The sequence below is a fragment of the Littorina saxatilis genome, linkage group LG17 (assembly GCF_037325665.1).
Source record: "Littorina saxatilis isolate snail1 linkage group LG17, US_GU_Lsax_2.0, whole genome shotgun sequence".
Lineage (NCBI taxonomy): Eukaryota > Metazoa > Mollusca > Gastropoda > Littorinimorpha > Littorinidae > Littorina > Littorina saxatilis.
This window is the reverse complement of record NC_090261.1, coordinates 21,157,454-21,174,092: the sequence shown is the minus strand read 5'-3', so window position 1 is coordinate 21,174,092 and position 16,639 is coordinate 21,157,454. Positions and strand designations below refer to the sequence as shown.

Sequence of the window (16,639 nt, the reverse complement as noted above, 5' to 3'; positions counted from 1 at the left end):
AATGTTGCAGTGAAGTCATCATCTGAAATACTAAAAAAAATTGATGAAGTGTTCAATTAAACGTTTTTTCAAATACACTGAAATTCAACGGTTCTTCTGGTTCTACAAAGGCTTGTCTAAAATGTGTCAGCAACAGTAAAAAAAAACTTTCTTTATTTGGTGTTTAACGCCGTTTTCAACCACAAAGGTTATATCGCGACGGGGAAAGGGGGGAGATTGGACAACGAACTTGTTTTCCTCTCGTCGTAAGGACGATGCATTTCAGCTGAGATTTCGGAGCGAAATCGTGTGAACTTCTTGTCTTCTAGACGGGAACCTAATCGAACATCATGTGTCGCCAGGGTATTACGTCTACTACTTTAAGTGGTTGTATTTTGTTGAAAATTGTGATTGTGTTTGTGAGCTAGAAGTGAGTGAGTTAGTGTGGTGTGGGTGTGTTGGTGTCTGTTGTAACTGCAAGAGTAATTAACTGGGAAATTCGTACTTAAATAATTGTTGATTGGTTTTTTTTGGATTAAATTTTGAATGTTATGTTTCCTTTGCCTAGGTATGCACCTAGTATGATTGGTGGTGCACTTGCGTGAACTTGTGTGCGTGACAATTTGGAGTTTAACGTGTTCAATTGTTTCTTGTTCACAAAAGCACTAATCAAAAATTTGCTCCAGGGGCTTGCAACGTAGTACAACGTATTACCTTACTGAGAGAATGCAAGTTTCCAGTACAAAGGACTTAACATTTCTTACATACTGCTTGACTAAAATCTTTACAAAAATTGACTATATTTCTATACAAGAAACACTTAAAAAGGGTAAAAAGAGAAACAGAATCCGTTAGTCGCCTCTTACGACATGCTGGGGAGCATCGGGTAAATTCTTCCCCCTAACCCGCGGGGGGGGGGGGGGGGGGGGGTAGTTAAAAAAAAAAACAAAATTGTTATTATGACATGGAAGAGGCCCAATACAGACTATCAAAAACATTCAAACTGACGACTGAACGCATGTTATCATCTGAACAATTGCAAATTGTGTAGCATTGTAACATATAAAAAGATATGAAATTTTTTTTAAACAAACCAGCAGTACTTTGAACTAAAATATTCCAGAATCTGAGTTTAAGGCAGCAGTTTTATCCGGAAGCAAAACAAGGCAAAGGCTTTTATCAAAAGCACAGAAAAAGCAAGACAGCATAGTTATTATCTAAAGCACATTCAATGTTGTCATTATTAGACATACAACAAATAAAATATGAGTATCACAACATGTTCTAATCTGGTATAGTCTGTTGCTGGTTGTATCTCCATTAAAATTAGGAAGACGACAGAGTATACAACATTGTCTTCATCTCAAATCACACACACACAAATACTCTCTCTCTCTCTCTCTCTCTCTCTCTCTCTCTCTCTCTCTCTCTCTCTCTCTCTCTCTCTCTCTCTCTCTCTCTCTCTCTCTCTCTCTCATAATACAACACTCCCTGTAACACGAATAGAATTTTACTGCAGAAAGTGTCACAGATTGTGCTTGGTACTATAACAATCAGAAATAGATGATTGGAATGTGAGCCGGTGGCAGGATTTGGGGGGGGGGGGGGGGTGTCTTCTCACGACAAATTTGTTCCCCATCACGTTTACTATTCTGGAGTTAATTCAGGACTACATCCTCTATCGTACATCACACTTCTCAAAACAACACTCTCATACCGTTTTCAACACTCACTCTTCTGCAACATTTTCGAGTCACTCATTTTCAAGTACCACATCACATAAATCGGTTTCACTGTTATAAATCGGTTTCACTTTCATGTGCCACATCATTATCATCACTCGGGCAGAGATCTACCAGGTCCTGCTCGTTTCTGTCCATCACATCAGCCCACTGCAGAAAATGTACCATCTTCTCTGGAGAGAAGTGGTATTTCTTCGTGAAGTATGCACCCAGACGCATTCTCCTTTTCCTCATACGTTCAGGGTCACGAAAACTGTCACCTCGTTTTTCACGAGCCTCGTGCACAACCCGCTGGTCCTCCGTCATGACGTCATCCATGACGACGTCACTGGGGAGTTCTCTCCACGCCACATCACCGTGTATTTCGTGGGAGAGAAGTTTGTGGTCGGAATGGTGAGACCTGAGCGACGCAGCGAAAACGTTGTGGGTGTCGGGGAGGGGGGAGAGCAGGGAGGCTTCGTGGCTCTCCCATGCCCCTGATTCGGGGAGCTCCGTGTCCACCGGAGGCAGGGTTCGGATCCAACCGCGTAGAGTATCCGGATCCCGCGTGAGAAAGAAGGAACGTGCGTTGCCGTCTCCGCCAGGGTGTTTTTCTTCAGGGTCCATGTACCTGTACTTACGCAACCACTGCTGTAAGAGGGACAGGTATTCCCGCTCGTAGTCGCTAACCTCCTCGCTTGGCCTGATGGTGATGTCATCATGAACGGCAATGACGTCAGCTCGGATACTCTCCCAGTACTTCCACAGAGGTACAGTCAGTGAGTTGAGAGTGCCTATTTTAAACGGCGCGATTTCTTGTTCTATTTCGGACATGGACAGACCGCTCTTGCGTAGAGCGCCGATGACATCGTACTGCCAAAGGAAGTCTTCTTCCTCTTCACTTTCATCGCTATCATCGTCTTCGTCATCGGTGTCTGACATATTCGTGTTCACGTTTGTACAGTTACTGCTGTCCACTGCTGCAGCTATGTCCTTCAAGTTGAATTCTGCAGCGTTTTCACGTAACAAACGATCACAAGCTTGCCTGAGTGTGTCCGCATTGGCAGTGAGGATTGACTTGTTCTCAAGAGACTCGTCACACTGGTTTTCTGACTGCCTTTTGACTGCTTCTGAGTTGATACCATGAAGTGGTCCACAGTGGTTCAATGCCTGTTTCTCACAAGTATTTGAACTGTCCACGTGAAGTGCTCCAGATTGGTCTAGCGCTTGTTTCACAGCATTTGAATTGTTATCATGAGGTATTCCAAGAGGTGTTCCATACTGGTCCAATGCCTGTTTCTCACCAGCATTCAAACCGTTCTCTTTAAGTGCTCCGCATTGGCCGCCCACCAGTACCCGTGTATCGTCAGCATTCAGGTTGTTCTCATAAGGTGTTTCAGAGGATGTTCCATGCTGGTCCAACACCTGTTTCTCGGCTGCCTTCTTCTTGTTATAAGAAATGAAGTGGTCCCTGAAGCCTGTGGTGTGGTACACGATGCCCTTCAGCGTTACCCACTGCTGCCAGCCCACCTCCTTGTTGTGCTCCCGGATCTGCTGGCGAGTCAGCACCAGACTCTCGGATCCCTCGCCTGGATCCCATCCTGGACTCTGAGGTGTTGAAGCCACCAGGGAGGCGTCCTTCCACTGGTTGTTGTAAAGGAGTTGGTCGGGATGCCATGGACTGTGATCGCCGCCTTGATTGTCGAAGTCTTGGTCCATGTAGTGATTGTAGTCGCAGCCGGTGCCAGGCCTGTGGTGGTCGTTGAGGCCGTCTTTGGCGTAGACGGCGTGGTTTTGCTGGGAGTGGTGTGGTTGGTACATGTTGGTCCAGGTTGGCATCGCTGGTAAGCTTGGGTTGCTCGGCGATGTACGACGGTGTGCTGCGGCGCATTAGTTATTCTGGCTGCTCCTGTGACCGTCTCTGCAGCCTGCTTTCAACTCTGCACAACGGAGAAAGAAAAACATTGCACTGAAGTTGTCATCATTAAGGTATTCTTCCACAGCTGTTTCATGCTTTCATCCTTTCGTTTTTGTTAGAGAGAGAGAGAGAGAGAGAGAGAGAGAGAGAGAGAGAGAGAGAGAGAGAGAGAGAGAGAGGGAGAGGGAGGGGGGAAGAGAGAGAGAGTAAAAGAAAGAAAGAGAGATAGAGAGTTTACATAAACCAACTTTGTCAGGACAGCAGGACTAATCAACTGCCCAACCGAACACGTTATAATTATTGATTTTGACCTCCAGAATCCTAACTTTCACAGTGTGATAGATTCTGTATTCCCGTCTAGACACAAACACCAGACAGCATACCTGACTTTTCACCGTGCCTGTTCTCCCTTATGACTCACGACCAGCGATAAAGTCGGCCTGCGGGTCGTATCAACACAACGCGGCTATCAACTCATAAACTAACAGCAACAACACGCAGGTATTCGATCGTTAGCTGAAGGACGCTCGATCACTGCTGATTAAGTACACACAAAGTCTGACTGAAAACATGCCCTTTGTACCCTTTCCATGTTTTCTCCACACCACAATTGCATAGTCTTTTCTTTATTCTGCAACTCCTCAGTTCACAGACATTTGATTTTAATCAATCAATCAATGACGCTTATATCGCGCATATTCCGTGGGTACAGTTCTAGGCGCTCTGCAGTGATGCCGTGTGAGATGAAATTTTATACGGCCAGTAGATTGCAGCCAATGCGGCGCATATTTACCTTTCACGGCCTATTATTCCAAGTCACACGGGTATAGGTAGACAATTATTAACTGTGCCTAAGCAATTTTGCCAGGAAAGACCCTTTTGTCAATCGTGGGATCTTTAACGTGCACACCCAATGTAGTGTACACGGGGGGAGGGTTCGGACACCGAAGAGAGTCTGCACACAAAGTTGACTCTGAAATAAATTTCCGCCGAACCTGGGATCGAACTCACGCTGACAGCGGCCAACTGAATACAAATCCAGCGCGCTACCAACTGAGCTATATCCCGGCCCCAAGCATGTAAGTAACGCCTTTTCCACGTTTTCCTGACACCAGCGTCGACCTTTGGTCTGTATTCACAAATGCCTATAGATCCTTGATTTCAATTAATGATAATATATTACAGACATGCCTTGCTGAGCCAATGATGCACAGAAATGTTGGTTTTAATGAAGCATGTAATTCACAGTTAATGCCGAGCAGTAAAAATAAAATGACGGGTTCGGACTGAAGTGCTTCATAGCATTCAACTATGCAAACAAAGGCTATTAAGGGCAAACATTTTGTTTAAAGTCTCTACTTCCCGTTTGTCACACAAAACCACAATTCAGATTTAAAGCATCGTTGACAGCTGTATTTAGTTGTAATCGGATGTACTCATGCATTTACGTTAATTCCAGCAGGACTGACGAGTGTGATGGCGCATTGGCAGCACCTTCTCTAGAGACCGTTCTGACCCAGTCTAGAATGCCAGAGCAGAGATTCCTTACCGTCGGAATAGGGGCGGATCGCGGATTCTGGTCATGTTTTGGGGCCACAAAGAGGACTTTCAGGGTTCAAAGTGTATCACTTGTAAAAGTAAATTTAAGGTATCCGTTGTCCTGTTATCATCCTGGAAAATCAAGATGAAGTGTAAACATTGGACACACCATCAATACAAAAGCGACGTGTTTTTAAAGAATGGCGCAAGACGTCGAATTGCTATCTGTATTATAACTGTGCTGTTATTATGATCAAAATTGCACAAAGAGCATAATGCGCAATACAATCGAAGCAAAGAAGGCGCAGAGATGGTGGTCTGTTGCCCATGCCTGCCTGTGAAGCCAAACTGGCTCTTTAAAACTGTTACTCTGGACGTACATTGGTGGTCAACCTCAATCCCCCAGAATACTTCAAACCGGAGACTGGCCTTTTTCGTCTTATTTGCCATCGGGGTAGAGGCTGTCTCAACACCAGGAAATGGCTGGCCCCATCCGTGGTGTCTCTCCATCGATTGGATACAGCGCTAGCTATTCACGATGTCCGGCAGCAATGAAAATACCAACGGGGAAACTGTCTGAAGTGTCGCAGAAATCATGAGCCTGGGATACAAGGCACAATATCCAATCGACTGCTTCAATAAAAGTGTGGAGTAACTAGAGGCAATCTTACTCAGAGAGAAATATGACTAGTGGGAATGTATGTGTGTGTGTGTGTGTGTGTGTGTGTGTGTGTGTGTGTGTGTGTGTGTGTGTGTGAACGAGAAAACAAACACACACCCACATGATTGTGTCCTCACTTGTGAGTGACTCATTTGCAAACTTTTAGCGAAGCAGAGCCGAATTCGTTGGTGCATGTGAACTTGCGTTATCTATGTTTTGTCTGTCTGTCTGTGTGCCCGCGCGCTCGCATCTGTATGCGTTTACATGCTGTGCCTGCTTGAGGTTTTACATTTAGACCAAAAACTAGACACATTCCAAACTACAGATAACGAACCATCAATTGATCGATCAGCAGTCAATCGGTCAAGAAAAAAATCAGGCATGCGCTACAAGCAGAAATCCGAAACAGATAGATGTTCTATAAGCGTTTACAATACCTTTCTGGGTCGCCTTTGCTTCATATCTTGGTGAACTTAAAAACAGGAAATGCATGAAGAAGCAATCCCAGTCTCTTCGGAAACTACAATTCGGAGCTCGCATCTATCAGTATATTACCGGATGCAGTGCTGTCTATAACCGACAGAATTTTGTTTACAGCAGATGTTCCAGAAAGAGCGAATTACTGTTTGAAACGGAGCTTTTCCAGTCGGGTAATAGAATTCAACGCTTAATCGTCACTGCAGTATCGACCACTGATTTCGATTACGTCCAAAAGAGCACTGCTGTTGCTGTTGCTATTGCAGACTGAAACGTTGCTTGCAGCAGCTGCACACGCACTTTTAATCCCAGGTTCAAGGTGTTCAAGGTTCAATGCAACTCATTGTTTGCATCAAACATTTTCCAGACGCCGGGCAATAAAGCACTTGTCACTGCAGTATCGACCACTGATGTCCTGTATGCACCGCTGTAGCTGTAACTAACGGACTGATCTTTGCTTACAGCAAATATACCTTGAACCCAGTCAATGAGAATTACTGTTTGCATCGAAGTTTTCCAAGTTGGGCGATAGACCTCAAACATTTGTGCCTGTGACTACTCGTTTCGATTATGCTCAAAAATGCATCACTGCTGCTGTAACCAACAGACTGAACTTTCACCCATTCAAAGCCAATCATTGTTTTGCATCGAAGCTTTTCCAGTCGGGTGACAGACTGTCAACACTTCATCGTCACTGCAGTATGGATCACTTAAGTCGATTACGCTCAAAGATGAACCGATGCTGCTGTAAGTAACAGGCTGAACTCTACTTGCAGCGGATGCACTTTTTACCCATCAATGCCAATTATTATTTATATCAACGTTTTTGATTCGAGTAACAAAACTAAACACTTTTCAATGCAGCATTGACCACTGATTTCGATTACGTTCAAAATAGTGCACTGCCGATGATTCACTATATTCACTATGCAGTTGATGGAAAAACAAAAAAACTCAATTAGACTGCACAAGCCAAGAAAGTGATACAAACACACACACAAAATCACGAAGAAAAAGGACCACCCTGGCCATTACCCTGCCACAAATAGACTGTCCGTGCTGGCACTATTCCTGAGTCTGTCTGGAAATCAGATCTGGCCAGAAACTGTCAAAAGCTGTTTGGAACCTCTGCCGCTTGCTGGTCTATATCACGGAGGAAAAGGTCCATGGAAAATCTATGAATCAGCGTAGTGGGGCGTGCTGGGTCGCTCCGAGACTTCATTTTCCTCAGCAATGTTTCCTTCCGAGCTAATGAGTCCGAAGAAACGAGTAGTAGAGCGTACGTAAAGACGTTCATCATGCGGAAAAAAATAGCTCGTGTTATCTGCTTTGGGCCTGTGCTTATTCGCTCAAGTCGCTGGCTACCTCATGTGCGGGAGGTAATGTTTGCAAAACTGAACGGCTGTTGTCGTTTGCACGGTGGGTCTGGTTCACCATCTGTTATCCGTATATCTCTTTATGAATATGAAAATGAGATTCTTCTTTTGGTATTAGCCAAATAGAGGACAGGGAGACAGTCATTATTGGTGAATGTCAAGTAGTCTCGGTCAGCTTCATGCCTACTGCAGACAGATATTGGGGATCAAGACTGTGACTTTCTATTCTGGACATCATTATTATACTTACAACTTGCTTTCTGCAGTTTACCATCAACTGAATAAAATATGACGATGAAATAAATCGGTACTTTGACACAGAAGAGTTGGTCGTTCCCTTATTCACATTCACTCAATTAATCCAAGCGGAGCGCGGGCGAAGCCCGCGCGTAGCGAGGTAGTTTTTTTTTTCATCTCCCAGCACTGAAAATTTTTTTGCCAAGTCAGTGGTGTCTGTCTGTGAACATTGTTCTAGAATTCATCTTTTAGCACAATATTAGCGACACTGTTTGGACAATTCTATTAAAATTAGGCGTACAAACTGATTTTGTTTCGGGGAATCCTCTCAGAGGATCAGAATTTTCATATAATATCATCGGAAGCTGTTACAACGGGAAAATGTGAAACTTTTGTCACTTTTTAACATGGAATTTCATCTTTGAGCGTTTCAAGCGGACTTTAATAAAATAGTTATTTGCGAATTAAGCAGCGGAAGACACTCACCGGTTCAACATGTGTATGGTCATTAAACCTCAAAACATTTCAGTAAGTGGTTTAGACAAACACCTCCGACATGTGAGGGTGACTGGTTTGTAGCTGAAGAGTTTTTTTCTAAAGTGTGTTCTAAATACAAATGACGTACTGGTAATGATGTAATGAGTTGTTCTAATCTTGTTCTTGGAACTCTTGCTGTTCCAAGCTTGTTCTTAGCAAGTCTTGGTGACGAGAACAAAGACTATCAATGAAATCTTTAGAAATAACCTCTGACAACGACGACGATGACGACGACGACGACGATAACAACAACAACAACAAATGACATCGACGACGACGACGACGACAACAACAACAACAACAACAACAACAAAAACAACAACACGAGAACAACAACAATCACGACAACGAACATGACAACAACAACACCAACAACTACGACGACAACTACAACGACTGGGTTATGATGACATCACCAATGATTTAAAGGCCGTTAAAAAATCGTTAAATCCTATTTCTTCACTGATTCTTATGAAATTTTAAAGGTAGGTTTGTTGTCCCCAACTTATTTTCACTCCATACTTTTCCAGAAGAAAAACATAATTTTGGCAGTTAAAAACCGTTAAATTTCAATTCTTCACCGATATTTATGAAATTTTGTGGGTAGGTTCGTTGTCCCCAACTGATTTTCACTCTATACTTTTCCAGAAGAAAGACATAATTTTGGCAGTTAAAAAACGTTAAATTTCAATTCTTCACCTATCTTTATGAAATTTAGTGGGTGGGTCCGTTGTCCCAAACTGAATTTTAAGACATACTTTTCCAGACAAAAACCCTTATTTTTGGCAGTTAAAAACCGTTAAATCTCAATTCTTCATCGATATTTATGAAATTGTGTGGGTAGGTTCGTTGTCCCCAACTGATTTTCACTCCATACTTTTCCAGAAGAAAAACATAATTTTGGCAGTTAAAAACCGTTACATTTAAATTTTCACCTATCTTTATGAAATTTAGTGGGTGGGTCCGTTGTCCCAAACTGAATTTCAAGACAAACTATTCCAGTCAAAAAAACTTATTTTTGGCAGTTAAAAACCGTTAAGTCTCAATTCTACACCGATATTTATGACATTTTGTGGGTAGGTTTGTTGTCAGATTTGACATGATGGCAGAATTGAAAGTGTGAGATATCCTGATGTTTCACAATTTATGCTGCATAATTCAGCCCCATAGGCGCTTGAATTTTAGGTGGAGTTGGGTTTTTTTTCAGCCCAAACCAGTAACCCCCACATGGTTTTCATGTCCCTTTCTGAGAGACTTCAAGAAGTTTCAATTTGACGTCATGATTAGCCTGCCGCATTAGCAAGTATGAAAACACGTCATCGATGACACATTTTAAGACAGAGAGAGAGAGAGAGAGAGAGAGAGAGAGAGAGAGAATCATGTACACACAGATGGACGACTTCGCTTGGGGTATGTACTGCCCGGCAGTACACATCTACTTTATTAGCATAGTTAAGGCGAATTTTTTGGTAAATAACTGCAGGTGTCTCCAAAACTACATTCGACCGAATTTGCGTTGGTCCTTCACGGTCAAATTCGCCAGAAAAAGTTCCAAAATGGCGACTTGGATAGCGTTTATGCATGTGCAGAAAATGCAGCTGAAGAGCTTTTGTGAAGTCAGATAAGAAAATACACCACTAGGTAGATACACACGCTTTGTGGACCCTCAGTCCAAACTCCCTCTCGTTTGCTTATATGCTGCAGGTAAATATATTTATAGAAGGCTTAGCAATTGCTTCTTCAGTTACATAAATATAGTTTTTAATTCGGCAAGTTACCTGTGTCAAGTTAAAATAAGGATGAAGGCGAACAATCGCAGTAAGGGTACAGGGTGAAACATGACCACCCTGTAACACAAAGAAATCTCATCCATCTGCGAAACCTTGACGTCACAATGTCGTCAATGCTTCGTGAGGGGGTGATCGTGAATGTTTATAATTACTTCCACCTCATACCGCAATACGTGGTCGGAACAGTGTGGTATGTATCTACTAAGTTCTGTGGGTCAAAACTCTCTCTCTCTCTCTCTCTCTCTCTCTCTCTCTCTCTCTCTCTCTCTCTCTCTCTCTCTCTCTCTCTCTCTCTCTCTCTCTCTCTCTCTCTCTCTCTCTCTCTCTCTCAGTCATCCACTCATTCACTCACTCACACACGCACTCACACACTCACTTCGTCTCTTGATAATTTTATACCAGTCTAACGTGTCCCTGTATCGTCAGTACAGACAGAACCTGTTGCATGCCGTCAGTGACGTGGAACTGATTCAGTCGTCAAGGCTGTATCAGAGAAGAACGACTCCATTAGAGCGTGACAGTGAACAAGATAGATACAGTAGGTTTTGTTTTACACAGGTGTATGAGGCCAATGCCGGTGGATTTTCCAGCAGTACCGAGAAAATGCTCTTAATATGCTGTAATGTACCACAACAACGATGCACTTTTGATTTTTTCTGACAGGCATGTATCACAAAAACTACTTGACCACCTTTTGTTTGATTGATTCTACAAGTTGAAATATTTATTGATTTCACAGTCACCGTCTTACGGACACAACAAACACACACACACACACACACACACACACACACACACACACACACACACAGTGTACTCCTCCCCTCTCCTGCTAATCACCGAAACACACCTAACCTGTTTTAACCTCACCACAAAAGAGGTTAACCTCTTCACATGATGTATATAAAAGTTTTCTTTATGTCCACAGCTGTTGTTGCTTGCATTCCACAGAGATGAGGCACACACCACGTGCTGCACGTGGAAGATACAACAACTCGCACTCAGTACTGCGTGCAGTCCGGTTTTACACTGACAGAGAAAAAAACTATTTGAAAAATACAAATGTACAGTCTCTATATATTGCACCAGGCTTGTTGAGGAATTCCGTGTGCAGTTTACCCCAATATGTGTGGGGGAAAAATCAAATCAAAGCAAAGACAAGCGAACAAACAGAAAATGCAGTAATTAGCATTCAATACCGCATGGCTGGGTTTTCAGCGACAGAGAAACCCCAACTTGAAAATGCAGTCTCATTTGTTGCTGCATAGTGTCTGTTTCACTAGAACACGAGTAACGGCACTTGCTATTTGCAGTTCTTTCTCCTTCTGTGTGGGAAGAGAAATTAGTTAAACAAAATACGAGCGACTTCAAAGAGAACGCGGTAATTATAGCATACATTACCAAACGAGTTTACAGTGAAAGAGCAAAAGCCATGATGAAAAAAAAAGTCTCTTGTTACTGCACGTGTCTGTTAAACTTGCTGCACACCTTGCAGGATTTTCTTGTGATCATTTTGTATGTGTCAAAATTGGAGAGAGAGAAAAGTTTGCAAGTGCGTACAGTGCGTGTGTGCTTGCTTGCGTGCGTGCTTGCGTGTTGGTTGGTTACTGAATACCGCTTGATAGAAAGTGCAATATACAGTTTTCCTGACGTCATCGTACCCAAGCTTGCCCCAGTAGCCTTATTCAAGAATAACGAAGAAGTAGTGTTTTACAGGGCGGCTTGTTCGGTTCATATTGCTATCAGCGTCCTTGTGTGTGTTTTGGCATATCGCCATTAATTTATTGCAAGCACTGAGGAGACTCAGCCTGCTTCAATAAATACTCACATCCAGGCTTCTTTATAATAAAGTCTACAATGCTTGGAATGTCATCACGTACACTGCACTGGCTCCATTATTGTTGGGTGGTTGTGCTCGGCTTTAGAAGCAGCACATGACGATATCTACTGCCTTGTATTTTCCAGCCACAAGTTTTGTGAAGAAAATATACGGCGGCTTTGTCAGACTTCTTTGACTCTTGCTATATAATGCAGAGAGTATCAACGATGAACGAAAGCACCCACTTACCCAATCCCAGGCACGTGAGGCTAAAAAGCAAATGTATGGGACTCGTGGTCTTCTAAGTAGGCCTATTTCGTCGTGCAGAAACGAGCACTGAGATGGTTGAAGGATACTCTTTTTTTCTCTCACAGAACTACTGGCATTTTCCTGTACTTTATTTTTTTCTATTCAGAGATTTCATTCTGTTTCACATATGACTGCTTTCGGAAACAGTTTTGGACATCGTGTCTGCGAGCAGAAGAAATTAGGTTATGCACAATACTATAATTGAAGTGCTGAGAACAGTCATCGTAATCTCGCTTTGATAATAGGTGCATTGCACAATGGAAATTCAAGATGGTACCATAATCCAAAACATTCAAAAAGTCTTTTTTTAATAAACATAACATGCATCATATTTATCTTAAGGGTGTCATAATCTCGGTTTTCTGATATGAGGATATGGCCTAGAGGTATTAATGACTCGGTCAAATTCATATGAGTAGCAGTTCAAGTGAGTTTTATAAGCTTACATCGAATTCACCCATGTGATGGTACATCACAATCCAATAAACCGCACCATGCGAAACCCAAGGGTATCATAACCTGTAGGGTGTAACAATGAGCTAGAGGTGTTAATGACTGTCAGTTTTGCATTAATAGTAACTGATCGAGTCAATGCATGGTGGGTGTCGTTCGAACGGCTGACATCTAATGCGTCGCCGGCGTGTAGAATATATAATTGCTTTTTAATGCTTCCGTCTCTCGCTATGTTGATCCGTCAGTTGTTGCTGTGGCAAACTGTCCCATTGCGAATTCACAAGAGGCCGACACTTGCAATATTTTATCAGCCCACTGACACGTGACATACATTTTCATTTCGAGGTTGACTGAAGCGGCTGTTTGACAAGGATTACTTTGGTATTGATACTACCGAGCAAACATAGCTAGAATATTAAACTTTTACACACACACACACACACACACACACACACATCGTGACACTGGGGGATGAGGCACTGAGGGAGGGAGAGAGAGACAGAGGCAGACAGAGAGACACTGAGACACACAGAGAGAGAGAAGGCAGACGATCATGTGCTTCTCCGTGTACTTGATTGATTGCACTATCACCGTCTCTGTGAAGCGGCCTCGCTGGGTGAAAAACGATCGGTACTCCACTCCACTCTACTCGAAGCTCTTAGTACAAAAAGTCACGTCGTAATTTGTCGACAACTGAGTCACGACTGGGAATCAATGTGAGTACTGTGGCCTCGGGCTGTATTCACGTCAGACTTCAAACTGCTAGTAAAAGTGTTTCAACTAGTGTGATGATCACTGAGGTATGTGTGGGCAGGCACTGACAACAAACTATCTAAGAGTCAGTCTACACTGACAATGTGTGGCCGTACGGACACTGATACGACTGTACGTGACAACCCAGACTTGTTGAATATCGATTTTTAAGGAAAGGAGGAATGGTCACTCAGCGTGACACCCCGATCAGACTTTATCGATTTAAACCGAATGTCAACAACTGAGTCAACCATAGGCGCAGCAAGTTCTTCTTACATTTCTATTGTAAATGATTTCACAGTAGGCCTACTACTGGTACATGTATCAAAGAAACCAAGGGTTGTATGAAGAATGCAAGCTCGATCAGTGCCGCTGGCACCACCATAACAGGTCCTTGTAGCTTCATACAGAACAAGAACACATACTAGAGAGCATGTTAATGTTCACATCTAAAAAGACGACAACCTCTCATAGTCGTTTTACGCGCCTGTGGTTCAAACCAGGTGATCCGCGTAGCAGACGACACACTGGCATTCAGTCAGTTATTTCGTTGCAGCTGAGGGAGATAAACTGTTCGAGGTTAAACAACGATGCATTAAAGCGATCAATGGATTATTTTACACTGCAGTTTGATTATTCATTCTTTAAAGCAAACGACCATATCTGCAGATTCGTGGCATTTCCACAAACGATGTTAGAAAAGGTCATTTTACTTACCCGCTGAACGAGAGCGCCATGTTCTTTCCACAGAGAAACACTGACTGCGAGCAGTGCTATATTTAGAACGTGATCTCGACTACCGTAACACCCGGCTGCAGATGACAGGAGCAGTTAAATATATCCTGGGCAACTCCCAACACAAATATTCTGTTGAGTAAATATCATACTACCTTTGGTGTCTTACCGTGTGGGTTTCTTTTGTCACTGAGTGTGACCACAGTAACTGTTCGACTCGCGAAGACAGAATCCTATGTCAGTGCCACTCCTGCCTCGGCATAACATCATGTTGCACCAGAATTTGTTGCGTGACTGAGAGAATTGAGAAGACGAATTCCGACGCAGGAAAGATATTCCCGATTCGCTGCCGCACGCTCTGGCACCACCACACCCATGGCTTGGAAGACAGTGCGCGCAGCGCAGGCTTCTCGAACCTGGGGAGGGAAGGGGTGGGAGGGGGAGGGAGGATATCTCGTGATGGGTGACTTGATGGTAAGTGTGTGAATTATTGATGTTGAGGGGGGAAAGGGGTGTCAGGTTGTATGAAGATCTGTGCTTTGGGGACCCGGCCTCGGCCAACAAAAAATCGCACATAGCGTTTAGCCCCATGCAGTTTCTGTGAAAACACTCACGCACGTGCTAATTACTTACACACCTGCACAGAGCGTTGCCGCACCGTTGAGTGGGGCCAAGGCTATAGGACACGGGCGCACGTACTTATTGGCTCAGTCAGATTTGGACGGACTAATCATTCATGTGTGTGCATGTGAGCTGTACAGCTATCCTCATTGTCTGCAGACAACAAGCAACACGACACAGTAAATCTGAAGACAAGGGAGAGGTCCCATAGGCGTTTGTTTCGATAAATCGTACTGATTGGGATTTTGTTCTCTGATAAATAATGTTGTGCTCAATTCATAGTTATAATTGACACCTATGTCAATCATCATATGCGGAATTATTTCTGCACGAAAAACAAATTCCCGGTGCAGATGGCAATGACATGCGACACCCCACTTCTGACACCATATCACGTTAGCCGAGTCAAAAGGACAAAACGCTTGGCTTCTTCTTCGAGCTCTTTATTCAAGATAATCATACATGGGGTGTCGCATGTCCATTGCCATCTGCATCCAGTGCGCATGTCCAAAAGTACAATTACTTCCTATCACATGACATATTTACATACGTCATCTTATGACCACTATCGTCACACTCTGCACAGAAAGCACGGACTGGCTGCTTATTTGTGGTATGTCGTCTAAGTGTAATCGAATAATTCATGCTGTTTTTGTATGTAAAACCCCGGACATAACTTAGGTGATGCACAAGTTTTACACAAGAATGACGGTTTGTTTAACCTGTGAGACAGTGTCAAGTGGCGATATGGAAGATGACACAATTTGGACCAAATGGCATGTATAAAAACTTAATCTTCAGTGAATGACATACAGGAGCAATAGAGTTCGTCACATTGAGAAAGAGAGAACGAAAGAATTTGTCAAAATGGAGATAAGCGTTTGACCTGCATTCTAAAATTGATGCAATAAAAAAATTAAAAAATAAAGTTGTCCAGTTCCAGAATCACAATAAACCACTCAGATATCATATTACGACGAATGGAAATGGACACGCACGTTGAACGGAGGCGATAACCCATTACCCCCTCTTCTGGCCAACAGGGTAATTTTCCTGGGACACTCCGCCATTTCTACGCTGCTAGGGGAAAAACACAAATTGACAAAATTCTCAGTTGCATTGCCATGCATGTTTCTTCACCCCGCACACACACACAAACACACACACTGTGCATGCACATACACTGACACACACACACACACACACACACACACACACACACACACTGACACACACATGTGCGCGCGCATGTGACGTACACCAGATACAAACATATTTGAACAGACATCCACGATCATTTTTATTTTGACCTGCTGCAGCAGCCTCTGTCGATCGTAAATAACATTTTAGTTGTGGTGGCAAGGAGCAATTCTGCAAACGGCAGGGCAAGACCACAGAGATATCTCTGTGGGCAAGACCGAGCTCTGAACACCTGATGAGTAAAACCCAATATGACAATTGAGGCTTTACTATTAGAAGAAAACAAGTCGCGTAAGGCGAAAATACAACATTAAATTAGTGAAGCTCAGTCGAACTCACAGAATGAAACTGAACGCATTGCATTTTTTCCGCAAGACCGTACACTCGTAGCATCGTCTGTCCACCGCTCGTGGCAAAGGCAGTGAAATTAACAATCCAGAAAAGCGCGGTAGCGCTTGCGCTGAGGAGGATAGCACGCTTTTCTATATCTCTATTCTTTTTAACTCTCTGAACG

The 16,639-nt window shown here is 43.2% G+C and overlaps 1 protein-coding gene across 1 annotated transcript; it reads right to left on the bottom strand.

Annotated features, from left to right (window-relative positions):
- Positions 1 to 924: 924 nt before the first annotated feature.
- On the bottom strand, positions 925 to 14,647 carry LOC138952487 (uncharacterized). Its single transcript, XM_070324167.1, has 2 exons — positions 14,287 to 14,647; positions 925 to 3,640 (listed from the first exon to the last, which is right to left on the bottom strand). Exon 2 carries the CDS (start codon positions 3,537 to 3,539, stop codon positions 1,776 to 1,778), a length of 1,764 nt encoding a protein of 587 aa, XP_070180268.1. The 5' UTR covers positions 3,540 to 3,640; positions 14,287 to 14,647; the 3' UTR covers positions 925 to 1,775.
- Positions 14,648 to 16,639: the final 1,992 nt, after the last annotated feature.

Coding starts and splice junctions, on each gene's coding strand:
- LOC138952487 (XM_070324167.1), bottom strand. CDS start 3,539: ATGCCAACCTGGACCAACATGTACCAACCACACCACTCCCAGCAAAAC.